The sequence below is a fragment of the Nyctereutes procyonoides genome, unplaced genomic scaffold, assembly GCF_905146905.1.
Source record: "Nyctereutes procyonoides isolate TBG_1078 unplaced genomic scaffold, NYPRO_anot_genome, whole genome shotgun sequence".
NCBI classification, from domain to species: Eukaryota; Metazoa; Chordata; class Mammalia; order Carnivora; family Canidae; genus Nyctereutes; species Nyctereutes procyonoides.
This window is the reverse complement of record NW_026575120.1, coordinates 43329790-43347324: the sequence shown is the minus strand read 5'-3', so window position 1 is coordinate 43347324 and position 17535 is coordinate 43329790. Positions and strand designations below refer to the sequence as shown.

The 17535-nt window shown below is 50.1% G+C and overlaps 1 protein-coding gene across 1 annotated transcript in view; it reads left to right on the top strand.

The window, feature by feature from the left end:
• CSMD1 (CUB and Sushi multiple domains 1) overlaps window positions 1-17535 on the top strand; it is a 1869885-nt gene that overhangs the window by 1167024 nt on the left and 685326 nt on the right. The window contains 1 exon segment of the mRNA XM_055335505.1: window positions 16021-16133. Coding sequence (XP_055191480.1) covers window positions 16021-16133 — 113 coding nt within the window.

Genomic DNA, 17535 nt, shown 5'->3' with positions numbered 1-17535 from the left:
TTTTCCTTTACCTCTTCCAATGCATAATATGAATTTTAACTTTTAATTTGTTTTGCAATTGTTTGTTCATACCTCCCAAATCCCTCTTTGACTCAAGTTTTATGTGAATAAATGAACACAAGTTTATCAGTCAACCCTATCTCCCCCATATTGTGCTGGTCAGAATAGTACCTAAAACTCTTTTCACTAAAATTTGAGTCTAATTAGCAGAAATCAAGATGTTATTCTTTTTAATCTTAGCACCGGTCAAACGGATTTGCTCGATAGTCTCCAGCTATCCAGTTCCATAGTTCAAAAAGGACAGTGAGAATTTTAAATCCATTCAGCACTGAAGGTTCACCAGGCAAAAGCAGGAAACACGGCCATTCGGACAGCTAATGAGGGAAAGGGAAGATGAATATTGCTCTGAGTACACATCAGTCCTGTGAGTGTGTGTCCAAGCTTCCCCGCGCCCTGTGGGCGGTGCAGAGCAGCCCCCGTAGGGTGCACCGAGGGGCAGCAAATGCAACCAGCAGACAGCGTGTCCTCCTGCTAGGTCACGGCTGCATCCTGAGGAGAGGACAGATCTGCAGACAACCCGTGGTGCTACCAGATCTGAGGTGCCCTGTGCTCCGCTAAAACTCAGCTGCTGGGGGAATGCGCACGAACGCCTTCCTGATGGAGGGGATCTGTAGGAATTTATACAGAAGGTGGCTTTTGGACCAGTGTAGGTGGATTTTCTTTTTTTTTTTTTTATTTTTCTTTTCTTTTTCCAGTGGATTTTCTTATACAGAAAAATCAGGTTAAAGAGTGAGGTGAGGCCAGATGATCAGAGGTTTTAGAGGACATTCTAAGGAGGATACGTTTATCCTCAGGGTCTAGCAGGAGATGGACAGTGAATGTTTTTAGACAAGGAGTGGCGTGACTCAATCTGTACTTTAGGAAACTAGCCAAAGCTCGAGCGTTAAAAATGATGCGGGTGGAAAAGCCAGAAGACAGTAAGAGCGAGGGGACAATGGATGTGGCCTCAATTCAGGCCCAGGCTCTCCTTAGCTCTGTGGCAAAACTAACCTCACGGATCCCCAAGTTTGTTTTCATGTTTAATGTTAATTATCCGGATGGAGCAATTAATGATTAAGTTGTGACAAAGTGCAGAGAAGGGGGAGCCACATGAATAATATTTATTCTGGGTTAACTATTATTTCCGTCATGGCCATGACCATCATCATCATCACCACTTTATTTTATTTTATTTTATTTTATTTTATTTTATTTTATTTTATTTTATCATCACCACTTTTAGAGAGTGGATCAATTAGGATGCTGTTGCTCTCAATGAGCAAAGCAGTAAGTCCAAAGCCCGATAAAAATGCAAAAAAAAAAAATCACACTGCAGTGATTCGATGTTTGCGAACCGCGGGCAAGGCAAGTCTGTTGTATCCCCAAGTGACACAGAGGAGCCTGTTTTGGGGAGCTTGGAGGCAGAGGGAGAGGTGGCTGCAGGAGCCCCGACATACGGCCCATCCAGCAGCGCTGGGCGGCTAGTGGCTGCCACCGGGCCTTGGGGACCGCTCGGTGTCTGCAGGCAGCATTTGTAGCACATTTTTTCTCCCTTCCAAGGAAACATTCATTCACGACGTCGGGTCTCCCACAGATGGTCCTGGGGCGGCCTGGAGGAGTGGGGGAGGAGGAAGGAGGGCCAGGCTGCCCGAGGATCCGTGACCCCGGGTGCAGGTTCTCACCAGCCAGGCCGGAGAAAGGCTGTAATTGCGGGGTGCCGGCAGACACTACACGGCTTGTCGGGGCGCCTTCTGGCTGTTTTTATCCTGTTCGTATCTGGGTCGGATCAGGCTTGTGGCGGCTTTGGAAGTGGGCGAATAGGGACCCGGAGATGATCCGTGAGAGTCCACCCGGGCGATGCGCTCAGAGCACGGGGACCCCCGAGGATTCCTGCCAACGGGAAAGCGATGGGAACAGTCACTTTGATCAGTTCCTCGGTGCCACTGAGGTCAGTGGTCCGTTCCCTTCAGCTTGGGCCTCCGGGGCCGCCCTGTCCTTCCCGCACCTGCCGATGGCCCTGAGTCCCCGCCCCTACCTGCACCTGCTGATGGCCCTAAGTCCCCGCCCCTCCCTGCACCTGTTGATGACCCTGAGTCCCCACCCCTCCCCGCACCTGCCCATGGCCCTGAGTCCTCGTCCCTTCCCGCACCTGCCCATGGCCCTGAGTCCCCGCCCCCAGCCCTGTGGGAGGCCTGGGGGGCCGGGGCGCTGTGTTTCCGCCCAGCCCGTGTTGTCCAGGCCCCCCTGGAGCAGCAGGGTGAGCCCTCCACTGCTGGGTGCGGGGCAGGTGGTGAGGTGCCCCCCCAGGTGCTCTGCGTAGCCGAGGCCTTGGGCCTCACCCCGCGTGCGCTTGGTCTCCCCTTGCGTGTGCGGCGCACCTGCTGGAGGCCGTGACCGGACAGGTACGCCCGGGACCAGCCCCCGCGGCGAGCCCCGTGCAAGGCGGCCCAGGTAGGCAACGCCCTCTCCCCGGAACCCTCCAAGTCGTGACCAGCACGGGGGGGGGGGGGACTGCTTGTTTTGTTTTGTTTTACCACTTGGGACGGGACGTTGAGGGCTGGAAAGAGCACGAGGTCCGCCCGGCCGGGCCCGCAGCGCCTGGCACCTGACCCCCACCCCCGCAGCAGCGGCCAGGTGACAGGTGCGCGCCCTCCCGGCCGCCCCGGGACTCACCGGGCCTCCCAGCAGGCGGATTCACCCTGAAACACGTGTCCGAGGCCCAGGGCGCGCCGCCCGACTGTCCCGGCCTGGATTCTGTCTTCCTTCCCTTGCCGAGGGGCGAGAGGCGCGAGAGGGAAGGTCCAGACGGAGGGGCGGGCGTCACGGTGCGGGGAGGGGGACCCGGGCAGGTGTCATAGCTGCGGGGAGGGGGACCCGGGCAGGTGTCACAGCTGTGAAGATGGGGACCTGGGCAGGTGTCACAGCTGCAGGAAGGGGGACCTGGGCGGGTGTCACAGCTGCGGGGAGGGGGCAAGGCAGGTGTCACAGCTGCGGGGATGGGGACCCGGGCGGGTGTCACAGCTGTGGGGACCGGGAGGGGCGGGTGTCACAGCTGCGAGGATGGGGACCCGGGCGGATGTCACAGCTGTGGGGACCGGGAGGGGCAGGTGTCACAGCTGTGAGGATGGGGACCCGGGTAGGTGTCACAGCTGCGAGGATGGGGACCTGGGCAGGTGTCACAGCTGCGGGGACAGGGAAGTATACAGGTGTATACCTGTAGAGGAGAACATTTAGAATGTTAGATGATTTTTTGTAATAATTTTTTTTCATTTTATTTTGCTTCTCTACTATTTACTCTTTAACTGTGGAAGGAAAAAAATAGTTCAGGATGTCACAATGAGCTGAATCAAAGCAAATGCTTTTTAAACACAATATTTGGTCAATATTTTTATCCAATTCGGTACAACTTTCTTTTAATGATTTTTCAGTTCTTCTCAAGGTGGTCGCACCCACAGACCACTATTGGACCACGGCCTATCTTGTTACTGACTTACAGGGGAGAATCACAATGAAGATTGAAAAGAATTAGAATAATTGCCTTCAAGTGGGTAGAGTCTCACTAGCATCTCTGTGGATATTAAAAGTTTGCAGAAAAATGGCAAGAGTAGAGACATATGTATTCACAATTCTTAGTTTAACTCTGGAGTCCTTAACAAGGAAAAGTTGCATGGTCAGTGAGGGCCTTCAGCCCTGCTTATCCACCTTGATTCTCAAAAAACCAGCATTCCTGGCATAAAAGCAACTCTGTTCTTCAAGTGTGGTACCAGCAGGCTGGCAAGGAAGCCACCTGGCCTTTCGTGCCCTGTTTATCCTCCTTCAACGCCTAACCAATGCTTGAAAAGCCATGAGACCCAAGCAGGCTCCCCTTGGATAAAGTGATATATATATATACAGCACACACATGCAATATATATAATAAACTATATAATTTTTATTACTAATTATATAATAATGGTCATAAAATTATTTATATAAAAATTAAATAAATAGGGATCCCTGGGTGGCACAGCGGTTTGGCGCCTGCCTTTGGCCCAGGGCGCGATCCTGGAGACCCGGGATTGAATCCCACATCGGGCTCCTGGTGTATGGAGCCTGCTTCTCCCTCTGCCTGTGTCTCTGCCTCTCTCTCTCTCTCTCTCTCTCTCTCTCTCTCTCTCTCTTTCTCTGTGACTATCATAAATAAATAAAAATTAAAAAAAATTGAAATGTTTTTTAAAAAAATTAAATAAATACATACAATGCAATAGTACTTACCTACCAAGTGAAGGAAATCCTACCATCTGCAACAATATGAGATTCTCTTGTGGAATTCCTTCTGCCGACAGCCTGAACACAGACTCCCAATCCCCAGGATGCTTCCAGCATTAAATGGCTCAAATGAGATATCGAACTCCACCAGCAAGAAGGACCAGCTAAAGGGGCAGAGCGAGGAAGGTCAATAACCCTTGCTCAGCACGAAGGCAGCGCAGCAGGTGCCACCTTACTGGACGGAGAGCCTGGCTTGCAGTTCTCCGGCAGCAACACCTCTGAGGTCACCCAGACGCACCCATTGCTGATCGGACATGAGCTCCTGCACCTTTTCAAGAAGCAGCTGGAATTCGGCTCAGTGAACAAAGAAGTTGTAAATTAGGATGCAACTTGTCTTTGGCTGGCCACTGGAGTCCCACAGACTTGCACTGATGTGAATTTTCAAGATCTAAAGGGCAGTCAACTCAATAGTCAACATTCGTTAGGCCAAATACTGATGCTAAGTCCAAAAACCATACTCTGTGCCTAGAGGCTTAGTTCCTCATCCACAAAATGGCAGAAATATTACCTATTCCAAGTCAAGCAAACCAATGAATCCTAGATGGATGAGTGGACTCTATCTCCTGTAAGACCATGAAATGGATGAACCTGAAAGTGTTGTCCTGAGCACAGTAAGTCAAACACAGAAGGAGAAATAATAGTGATCTCAGTTATATGTGGAATTGAGAAAAGCCAAACCCTGAAATGAAGTAGGGCGGTGGCCGTCAGGGTCTGGGGGAGGCAGAGGGGGAAATGGGGAGAGGTTGGTCAAAGGGCTCACACTTCTAACGATCAAATGAATAAATTCTGAAGACCGATGTTCAGCATAATGGCTATAGTTAACAACACAATATCATACTCGAAAGATGCTAAAAAGAGTAGATGTTAAATGTTCTTGCCACGAGGATACGTAACTCTCAGAGGTGAGGGACGTGTTGATTTGCTTGGTGGTGGGCATCATTTGCATTGCATGCATATATGAAACCATCAGGCTGTACACTCTGAATATATAGTATTATATTTGCCAATTACGCCTCAATAAAGCTGAAAATAAATGAAATATGAGTACAACATATAATTTTTTTAAATAAGTAAATTGAAGGACATGTATTTATTTGAGTGATCAACCGATAGTAACAACAAAAATGCCCGGCGGGTTCTGTGAAAAGAAGGGTGGTTTATATCTCTAGGATCTACGTCTCCTAAAGCCTATGTGATTTTTGTGTTAGATTAATATTCAAGAGAATACTTTATTTTATTTTGTATTTTATTTTTTTAAGAGAATAATTTATTAAGTGAAAATAAGGGCAAAGCTTAGGACAAGCCCGGCGATTTCTCAGACTGTGCCGGAAATGTGGGATTCGCAGACTTGGTTTACACAGGAGTGAGGAGATTTGCTGGGATGGCTGGAGGGGACGGAAGGACACATGGCAAATCCCACGGCGGATGACATGGCCACAGTACAGCAAATCCCACCCTCACGCCACCTGCAGAACCTAAGAGCTCTTGGGCTCCGTGGCGGGGGTCCCTGTGCCCTGAGCCACTCAGACTTGCGTGCACGTCCTTGCACGTGCGTACAAGTTCTTGGGCTTTTCTTTCTTTTCTTTTTTTTTTTTTTTAAGAATTCTTTTTAAAAAATTATTTATTTATTCACGAGAGACACACAGAGGGAGACAGGCAGAGATACAGGGAGAGGGAGAAGCAGGCCCCATGCAGGGAGCCCGACGTGGGACTCAATCCCGGGTCTCCAGGATCATGGCCTGGGCCAAAGGCAGGTGTTAAACTGTTGAGCCACCCAGGGATCCCTCTTGGGCTTTTCACAACTGGAAACCTTCAGCAAGGACGGGGTGGGACTATGTTTTCTAAAGGCAGGCTACAGTCAGTGGAAGGAACTTCCCAACACAGAGTGACCTGAAAAGGTTGTTTTCTCCCCAAGTCAAGAAGACGGCAGGGACAGCCCCTCAGGAGAAAGCCATCCATCCCACTGACCCCTGGAGCTCCTCTGGAGGCTGGAAATAGGAGCTCCGGGTGTCAGTAGGATGGCCTCCTCCTGAGGATCCGTCGCTGCTCTGTCTCCTTGGCTTGGAGACGGCCGTGTCCTCCTCGTGTCCTCACCTGCGTGTCCCTCTGTGCGTGCTCTGTGTCCTCGTCTCCTCTTCTCATGAGGACACCAGTCAGGTTAGGTTTGGGCCCACCCAGAGGACCTCATTTTTCCTTAAAGTTCCTGCCTCCAAATGAAGGCACATCCCGGGGTCCTGGGAGATGGGACCTCAACATATCAATTCAGGTCATCACACCCTGCTCCGACGGGCCCCAAACTATGTGCAGGAGTTTGCTCAACAACGTATCCCTGCCACATCGTACAACGTTTGGAACAAAGAAGAGGATAAATAAATTTGAAAAATTAACGGAGCAGTAAGCTCTGCATCAACCTGGCGCAGAATATCGCTGTCATGTTTGGAAACGCTCTAGGGGGCCATGTAGGTGATGGACACACAAGTACCCGCCTACGGATCATGCGCCCTGCAGTCACCCGAAATGTGCCGTGTGTCATGCGGAGCTGTGAGCATCTCTGTGTGCGTGCACGTGTGTCATGCAAACACGGACACCTATGGGGGTGATCAGGAGCCATCGGCTTCCCTGAATTGCGTCGCCGTGAGGGTAGAAGCAGAACAGAGCCCTCGCAGGTGGGGATGGAGGAGTAGGAGAGGGTGCTGGTGGCCACCAGCCTGTCGAGCCCGCAGTGGGCACGGGCTTATCACACGGGTGAGGCCTGGTGCGGCAGCTGATGCGGTGAATGTCCAGAGCCCAACGGGGAGGGGCGTGGCTGGCCTGGAATCCAGGCGGGGCTGGGCACATGGGTGGCTCGGTGACTTAGGCTTCTGCCTTCAGCTCAGGTCCTGATCTCAGGGGCCTGGGATCGAGCCCCGCGTCGGGCTCGCTGCTCCCCAGAGTGTCTCCCTCTCCCTCTGCCCCTGCTCCTGCTTGCTCGCTCTCTCTCTCTCAAATAAATAAGTAAAATCTTAAAAACAAAACAAAACAAAACAGTAAACCCAGGAGAGGCAGGCCCCGGTGTGTGCAGTGATGACAGGACCATGATCCGGCTGGAGGGAGAGAGGCGGCCAGCTTCCATGAGGCCTCGCGACTTCTGACCATCTCGGGTGTCGAGGCTGGACGCCCCAGGGCCCCCGTGAAGGCTCGAGGGGCTGCAGCTCCTGCCAGGGGCCTGCCGAGGCGCAGCGGTGGCGTCTCACCAGCCGGTGGCATCCCGTGTATCCACTACATCGACGGAGGTAAGAAGCTCGCCTTAAGGAAAAAAGAAGAAAGGAAACTCATTTCAGACTCTTGAATGGGTGCAGCAATGGTCTAGGCTGTGACTAATCCTACCCCAGTGGGATCCCGTGGGGGCAGCAGAGGATGTGGCAGTGGCCAACTCGGCTCTCGGGCTGCCCTGTCTCACCCTGGGCCTGTGGGCTGAGCCACCACCCGGCCCCGGGCTAGCAGCGCCTTACACCGCGTCCCCAGGCCTCAGAGGACACGGCCGGTCAGGTTCACCGCCAGAGGATCCTCTCTGCTTGGCTTTTGGGCTACTCCCCCATGCAGCGGCCCAATGCCCAGGCATGCTTGTCACCATCTCCCAGTCCCGTTGTCTGTCCCGGGACCTTGGCCCACATCTGATTGAGGCGAGGCTCCTCCTGCCACTCCTTCCCCACACAGATGGATGTTCCTACGGCCGGGAGTCCAGGGTCACGGCGTGGGGCCCCTCGGCCACTGCAGGGGGAGGAACACAGAGGACACGTGGCCCCCACCCTGGGCATCCTCCCCGGTGGGGCCACGGCCCTGGGTACAGAGTCAGGACTCAGGGTTGGGGGGACTCATCACGCTGCTGCTGCTGCTGCTACTGCTGCTGGGAAGCTCAGGCCGGGAGCAAACAGAAGCACAGAGACCCTTCACTTTGGACTTAGCCAGCCTGTCCCGAACACAGTGACCTGCCAGGATGGGGCATCCAGAATTGCCAGGTGCCTGGTCGGGCAGGAACGCACTTTCGGGGAATCTCCTGCAATTTGGGCCGGGCCCAGGCTGCCCCCGCGCAGGAGCCAGGCCTCGGCGGTGGGAAGGCGAGGGCACTGCAGCAGCCCGCCAACAGCCAGGGAAGGGGCCTTGGACGGATGATCCTTGCTGCAGCTTTGAAATGGGAGATGGATTTGAACAGGCAACGGTCAGCAGCGCCAGGCTCGGCATGGGCAGCGGGGGGCAGGCCCTGGCCCGGGAGCCAGAAGGGGGATGGGGGGCGCCAGGCGGGAACGGTTGGAGTCCCACACCAAGAAAGTGGACGCCCTTCTCGGGGCGATGTGGGGCTGGCAGGGGGTTGTGAGTCAGCTCGGGCACCACGCAGACTGCTTTCACTTCTCCCCAGTGGCCCCGTCCCAGGCTCAGCTGACAAGTCAGGACTCAGCGGCGCAGCTCTGGGACTGGCTTCCCCCGGGAGGAGGGCCAAGGCCCTATTGTGGTCACCTCTGGCCACCTGCACCCCCGTCTGGTGACGCCTGCCCTGTGTCGCGGCTTCTTGGCTGCGTGCTGGGCTCCAGGCCTGGCTCCCAGCTCTGTCTGCAGGGCCCGGGCTGCTCTCAGGCACGTGCCGTCATTTGTAAGGTGGGTACGAATCATACTGAGGGAAGCTGATGTCCTGGTGCCACGAGGGGATGAGCACAGGGACAGAGGGAGAGGAGCACGAGCGGGGGTCTCACTTGGGCAGGGCATGGGCAACACCTGTGCAGACAGGGTGGTGGGCAGCACAGGGCTGCACGTCTGCAGCTCAGCATCTGCATAGATTTTGCACGCAGGCCTCAGGTCCAGAAGGGTCTATGGGATGAGGGATGTAGCGCACTGGGATCCCTCCCCGGGCCCACTGCTGTCCTGCCTGTTTTGGTGTGGCCAGGATTATACATCTGAGAGCTTGCCACTTGCACAGGCCTACAGGGTGTGGCGTGTCAATGACCTAGACCCCTGCCAAAGAGCTCGCGGGCGACCAAAGGGCAGAGCTGAGGGGGTGGGTGCCCAGGACATCTCTGGAGTAGGTGCATTGGGAGTGCCCTGGACTCCATTAGGGGTCATTACAGTGACGAGAGACTAGATGTCCTGTCCAGATGTGGAGCTTCGGGAACGTCCACTCGGATCCTGTTCCCTGCGATGTGCGTGTCTGTGGGCAGAGGCAGCGGCCCTGGAGCACATACAGAGCCACTGCCGTGTCCTGGTGCTGCTTCCCCCCTGCTTTCCTTCCTCCAGAGCCCTGAAGGTGCATGATTCACCTGACAGACACTGCTGAGACCCCCCCAGCCCCTTGTGATGGCGAGGGTAGCGTAGGGTGATGCCCACTGTATGGAAGTTTCTATTCTGTTTACGTGTGTGATGTGAGTGTTTCTGCTGCGTGCCTAGTGCTTGGCGAGCTTCCAGACAGACAGTGGGGGTCATTGGAGCTTCGCGGGTCACCCACAAGATGACCAGTCAGCAAGCAATCACACGTGTGCCCAGGTCATCGTGGAAATGTCTGCCCAAGGGGCGCCAGGGGAAGACGTGACCAGGGCCCCCCACATCACGGTCAGGTCAGGCTTCGCCGACTATGGGCCTGTAGGCTGCAATTCCTGGGCAAGTGAGGAGGAAGGGGCTGCAGGGCATCGTGGGCATCATGGCTCGAGGCAAGAGGCGCTAGGCCCAGGCCCCTGAGCAGGGAAGGGTGTGCGGCCTGCGGGGGCTGAACCAAGTCATGCCCATCCCAGCACAGAAACCCAGGCCGGCATGGAGCCTGGGAAGACGAGCCAGGCATAAAGGAGGACACCAGGCCCAAGAGGCGAGAAACCACTTTCCTTTTTGGAAACAGCACAGGATGTACAAGGGGAGGCCAGAACGTGGAGAAGGTGGTGACTAGAGACCCGAGAGAAAGGAGGAGAACCATCGGTGTCACTCCCGAGAATCCTCACCCTCGCCGTGAGCAAAGAGTGAAGCCAGAGAGAGAGAAGGTGTGCAGGACAGAGCAGGCTTAGGGAGCTAAGCACGACCGCCAGGGCACGTGGAAGGGGGAGTAGACTGGAGCCCAAGAAGGAACTTTCTGGGGGGGGGGTCTTCTTCCATGACGCTTCTGAAGAGCCTCTGGGTGGTGGGGTTGTTGTTGTTGTTGTTGTAGTTGGTTCGTTTATGTTTGCTTCTCCCCAAGGGTCAGTATATGAGTAGAAAACTTTTGGAATCAGTGTCTAGAAATCTCTGTACCTAACCACACATCGTACGGTACGTCGATCTGTGTATATATATATTTGCGCGCACACGAGGTGGAATTCTGCGGCTCTTCGTCTCATGAGTTCCCAGGGTAAGAACTGCCTCTAACTTCCATTGTTTCTTCAAAGTCCAAAATAAGGCTTAGACTCGCCGGCGTGAGCTCAATGTGTGTTCAGAAGATGGTGGTGTTCCCTAGTAACATGACTAACAGGCGGAAGCATGACATTTCAGGAGCCCTTTGTCGTATTAGATTTTTCCATTTACTGTTTACGAAACAGAGATAAATGGAACGCCAGCCTCTGAGTCATGTCGGTTCCACGTCCACAAGAGCACCGGAAAACCTAACGACTTCTAGATGACTTTCTCCGGGTGACAAGCAATCAGCTCTTCCAAGGAATAAGTTTATGAAATTCTTTAGGCTCCTTGGGGAGGGTGGGTAATTTACAGTCTGTGTTGATGGTATTAATACTTTCTGGCTTCTTAGTCATCACAGTTAAAGAGGTTTAACTACAGAGAGACTCCCAGCAACTTATAGGGATGATTTTCTAAAGACATAAGAAATCTGGCTCCATGTCAAGCAGGAGCTCAAACAGAGCGCTCTCAAGAACTTTAGCGTTTCCAAATGCGTTTTCGAAAATTATCTCCATACATCGACTCCATGTTTTTCCAGTTACATAAGTAAAGTGAATGAGTCACAGACAGACATAAGGCTGAAATGTTTGAGAAGCACAACGTGCTCAAACCCCTCGTGTCATGCCTGAGAAGTGTGGGGCTGACAGAGGTTAAGTGGGAGAGGAAGTTACGGATGCGTTATAAATAGAATCCTAAAATTTATAGTAAAGCTATTTGAAGAAAGTAGAACAGACTGGCCGGTTCTATTTTGGCTCAAAGAAGGTCGTCTTAACTCTAAATACCCCGTGGGTCCTACATCTATTTTTGCCGTTGGCAGCAGCGAAACCTTGTTGAATCTCTGAAAGCAATGAGTTTGCCAATGGATTAAATTGCCTAATTTGGCAATCTTGGGAAGGGTGAGCACTACCAGTTCCTGCAGCCGTATCTACAGGGACAGCTCAGTATTCCTCACCGCGAGGCTTTATGGGTTTCCTGACCTAGTTTGAGATGCTCCAGAAATGAAACGCATCTAACATTCCCGCAGAAAGACTCTTTCCTGGCAGATCACGTTGAGGTGTCCTTTGTTTTTCGAAGTCCAAAAAATATTTGAATCCCCTGATTTCTCCAGACGACTGTCCTGTGTTTTTACATGTGAAGGATAAAAAATTAAGAGTACGTTAGATACCCTCTACTAATCCAGCAGACTCTGAAGAAATACAGTTGAGACCTAAGGAAGACTTTGAAGAAAAAAATAAGCCAGTGATGATGGATGTTCAATCACTGATAATTATACAGAGTGTTAAACTAGGATTATTAATAGGTTTAGAGTGACGGCATCGTCTGTTGAATTTCTTCTCTTCCTAGACAGTTTTAGAATTAAATATATAGTATGTGTATTAAAAGGCTTGTTTTCCATTGCTGCCATAGCAAATTAACACAGACACAATGGCTTAAACCAACACAAGCTTATTATCTACAGTGGTCTAGGTCATAAATAGGTCACACAGGCTCTGCTGGAATGAAATCTAAGTGTCAGTAGGGCTGTATTACTCCCCGAGGCTCTAGGGGAGATGCATGGTTTTGCCTCTTGCAGCTCTGTAGGGGCCGCCCACATTCCTTGGCTCGGGGACCCTTTCTCCATCTCAGGGTCAACAGGGTCAGCAGCCATGGCTGCAGTTCTCCCGTTGCATCTCCCTGACTTCCTTCATAGGTGCCTCCTTCTCCCCGACTCTCTTCCTCTGTCTCCCTCTTCCATTTGTAACCATCTTTTTGACCACATTGGGCTACCCCATCATCCAGGATAATATCCCCTGGGTCGGTAACCTCATCTCATCTTTGAAGTCTCCTTTCTCCATGTAAGGTGAGGTAGACACAGGTTCTGGGGTTTAGGATGTAGACACCGTTGGGAGCCATTCTGAGGTCATGAAGGTATTCAGTCAAAATCTTTACCTCTAGATCTCATCCAAATCATCCAGTTTCTTGACAAGTCTATTACAACATCCATTGGCTTCTTTATTTGTCAGCTTCCTTTAAGTTGGTGTGTGATGATGAAATGCCGGGACACCTGCACCCCGATGTTTCTAGCAGCCATGTCCACAATAGCCAAATTGTGGAAGGTGCCTCGGTGTCCATCGAAAGATGAATGGATAAAGAAGATGTGGTCTATGTATACAGTGGGATATTCCTCAGTCATTAGAAACGGCAAATACCCACCATTTGCTTGGATGTGGATGGACCTGGAGGGTATTATGCTGAGTGAAATAAGTCAATCGGAGAAGGACAAACATTTATGGTCTCATTCATTTGGGAAATATAAAAAATAGTGAAAGGAAATAAAGGGGAAAGGAGAAAAAATGAGTTGGAAATATCAGAAAGGGAGACAGAACATAAAGACTCCTAACTCTGGGAAACGAACTAGGGGTGGTGGAAGGGGAGGAGGGCGGGGGGTGGGGGTGACTGGGTGACGGGCACTGAGGGGGCACTTGATGGGATGAGCACTGGGTGTTATTCTGTATGTTGGCAAATTGAACACCAATAAAAAATAAATTTATAAAAAAAAAGTTGGTGTGCGATGAAGGAACAATTGACTTTATAGTGTAAGGTCGCTATTAAATGGCAGCTTTGAGATTAGCCCAGGCCTGTGGAATGAGACAGAAAAAGTCACAACTGCAAAGACTATGTCTTATATAGAACAACCCCGACTCAACACCCCAAACAAAGAGGATGTGATGATGTGTTTATTTTCCACAGACAAATTAGGAGATCCATGCACATTAATCCACTCTGGAGTGTGACTTGTTTGCATGGCTTGACTCTAACCATGGACAATGAATTATATATATATATGTATACGGCCTCACGTTAGTTTTTGTATAAAGTGAATCTGTAATTACATATTTTTGAAGCTAGTTATACTATCTTGATATACATCATTGATTATTTAGGTAGTATTTAGGTCGTATTTATAATACTAATTATCTACCTTCCCAGTATTTTTACAAATTGCCTCATATATACCAAACCGAAGGTCAGCAGATCACGGTCCATAGGCCAAATCTGGCCTATAAATAAGAACGATGTTGACATTGTTCAACGTTTGGTTCCATCAAAGAAGAGTAATAATTATCTTTCTCTGGCTGACTTATTTCACTTAGCATCGTATACACTAGTTTCATCCATGTCATTGCAAAGAGCACGATTTCATTCTTTTTATGGCTGAGTAATATTCCATTACATATAAAACTTTGGGGTTGGGTGACTTCACCCATATGTGTAATATAAGAAACAAAGCAAATGAACAAAGGGGACAAAGAGGGAGGGGCAAACCAAGAAACAGACTCTTACCTACAAAGAACAACTCTCCAACAGCAGAGGTGAACAGTTGCAGCGGGGGCCGCGTGAGTAGTAAACCCTCAAATATGTCTGTCTGGCCCTTTAGAGATGAAGCGTGTTGATTAACACAGAACTGGCATTTTTGTGGGTAGAGGTGTGGAAAACATGGTAGGCGAAGAGGGGATTTATTTACGTGCAAGGCTAATGTTGATACACAACTAAAATGCAATCGCATGCAGCTTTTGAGAGCAGAACCACCTGAAAAGAACCTAATTAAGAAAAAAAAAATACTTTTAAAGCCACAACAAATAAACATGGGATTGGGTTATGAAATTTTCAGCGAGTACATGTAGGTGAGCTGCCTAGATTCTGAGTTTTTGAATTCAGAAGTTACTTATCTCCCGGTCATTGTCAGCATTAGGCAAAGAGGTAACCTATATCTAATAGAATTTGTAACATCGGCTCCCCAAGGGAAGCAGGTGCTGGGAGAGGGAACCTTCCAACAAAATATCAGAATAATGAAATGTTCCCTGGAAGCAGCTATATGCGACTGCGGCGGTTAGAACCACATCAATCCAAGCAAATAGGCAGATCTGAGTGGTGTATTTCCTCTCACAGAAGATTATTTCAAACAGTGACATAAACACTGTCGCAATTGGTTACAGTCAAGGCTTGGCTTTTAACTTTAAATGGATCCTGCACATTTTTAAACCCGAGATTTCAAATTGAACACCCCGACATCAGAAAGCTTGCCTACATATTTCACTTGATGCTGGTTTTCCTCTGGGTAACGGAGTGAGGAGGGAATCGCTCTACCTGCCACCCCGGGCCCGGTAAACCCAGCACCCCGAGTAGCGCTTGCAGCCTGAGCCCGCAGCCCTGGTGCGCACAGGCCAGCCCCGCCCGGGGCAGCCAAGGTTTCAGCTGCCAGCAAGTTGCTCACACCTTTCCTGATCATCTGCACTAACAAGCATCACTTTGAAGATAGATTTGGCAACTGAGATGCAAGATGATTACACGATGCACAACCACAGGTGGCATTTAAAACGTGCGTCAGGGACACTTACACACGTATCCATATCATCTCCGTCAACCAGGCCCTGATGGGAGTGCTCTCGGGCCCAGTTTCCAGACTGGAAAGTAGAGGCTCCGATGGCCTGGCAAGGCGGAGCCGCACACAGCGGCCTGTGTGAGGCACCCAATCCAGCAACACTTCTGCCTTTGGCCAAACCTGACCTGTAGCTGGGTCCCCTTCAGACCAGAGCTTGACCACCCGAGAAGACGCAAGGTCTTTAGTCGGAAGTAGATCCCCCCTGTTTCTAACAACTAAAGGCCCCAGTGAGACGGAGGGTGGGAGCCCGCACAGCTTTGGCAGAGAGGGAGCGCGTCTGATTTTGAAAGATTTAACTGTGCTCTATAGACGGCTTTGCCCAAACATGATCTTATTTCATTCCAAATCTCTTTGGCAGTGTTTGCCATCATCCCCCGAAACACTGCTCTCCTTCCCGTGGGGGGGAGGGCCCCAGCCCTGGATTCCGTGGATGGGACCCTAGACACAGGGGATGCTATCCAGCGTGACAGACAGTGCAGATGAGGACACTTCAGGTGAATCAGAATCACGGAGCGTTTCAAAGAGTAGAGGGCAGGGGGGACCACATGCCTATTTCTTATCCTTGTATACTTCATTCTGATGGAGGGCCTGATGACAAGAATTCAGTGATCAAAATGATATCTGCTCACTTATCCATCATTCATAAAGAGAATAAAGATGCCAAGTCTGGGTGAAAGGCTTCGTCCCATCAAGGGTGACTGTCGCGCTGTCGCCTGAGTCCTTTCTGGGCCTGAGGGCAGCTTGTCCATGACCTCTGCCCCAGGACCTCAACCTGACAACTGTTGGTACTAAGTTGTGAAAGCAGCTCGGCTCTAGCACAGTTGCTCTGTTGGTTTACAAGGGAGATTTTTTCTGCTTCTCTCCTCCAGGCTGACTGGCATGAACCTCCCTTCTCCCGTCATAAGTAGCAAGAACTGGCTGCGACTCCACTTTACATCAGACAGTAACCATCGACGCAAAGGATTTAACGCACAGTTTCAAGGTAAGAACGCCCCGTTGGGTATGCCACAGACGAGTGGGAGGTATTTTGGTCTCTTCACCCTCAAACTTTAGGATTCTGTTGCTGGAGATGGAGCAAGAGATAAAAGTTTAAAAGTGCCCTCTAGCTCTTGGATGAAAAATTAACTTTGGAAATTCTCCAGATACAACTAGCAAACTTCCCCGTGAAGCTTTATTATTGTGGCCGTATGTAATGTATTTTGTTGTTCTGCTTGAATTATTACCAAGGTTTAATCAGTAAGTTGGTAAATATGTAATAGCATTCATCGTAATCCGTATACACCTAACCAGAAAATAGCTATACTTGTCAGGTTGCTTTCTTTATCCACTCGCCAAAAATGGCACAGCATATAGGTTGCATGAAAATGCATAAGCGCATCATCGTATCACTTGCAGCTGTAAAATATATTCCCAGTACATAAAGCCAGCTACCTGCTTTAATAATTTACAGGTAAGTGAACATCAAAAGAAAAAAAACAGGAGGGTTCTTTTGTTTTGTTTTGTTGTTTTTTTTGTTTTGTTTTTAGCTGAGTGAAATGAAGCCTGTAGTCACTGGCATGAAGGTTGGATTTTGAAATTTCCTCTTTGTATCAAATGTCTTGTGTTTATACCTGGATAGTATTGTATTGTTGCCCATACATATTTTTTTAAGATTTATTTGAGAGAGAGAGAGAGAGCAGGGGAGGTTGCTGAGGGGGAAGGAGAGTGATAATCGCAAAGCTGATTCCCCTCGAGACCAGAGCCCAATAGGGGGCTGGATCCCAGGATCCTGAGGTCACAACCTGACCTGAAATCAAGAGTCACCCATCTAAGCGACTGAGCCACCCAGGTGCCCCTCCCATATGTTTTTAATGATCAAAGATCCTTATAAATACCATTTAAAGGATTCAACTTATTAGGGGACCCATTGAACACAATTCCACTTTCCATTTTCAAGTAACAATAGTAAGACTGTGTCAGAAAGCAGGAAGTGCTCCCAAGCAAACTTCTCGTGCTTCCCCCAAATCATGACTGTGAGGATTATAGTTCATTTATGACCACATCCCCTGAACACTTGCCACATGCAAACCAGGACCCCAAGATAAGGAAATTATAAGAAACCCCATGTTCCAGAAACTAGTAGGTCAGAAAGACTGTTTGCACACAATCCCCATGAAAGGCAGAATGAGAAGTGAAATCATGGTAGCCATTTCGGGAGATTTTAGTAATGTTCCAAGAAATGGCCTGAATGTGTCCCATCTAAAACACATTTTAAAACCCATAAGGCCTTCATTGTGTCCTTTTGGACAAGAAATAGAAAACTAAGAGTAATTTGCAGGGAATTAAATACAGATGGTGCTGAGGAGCACACATGGAGGTGAGCAGATTTTATTTGCCACCTGGGT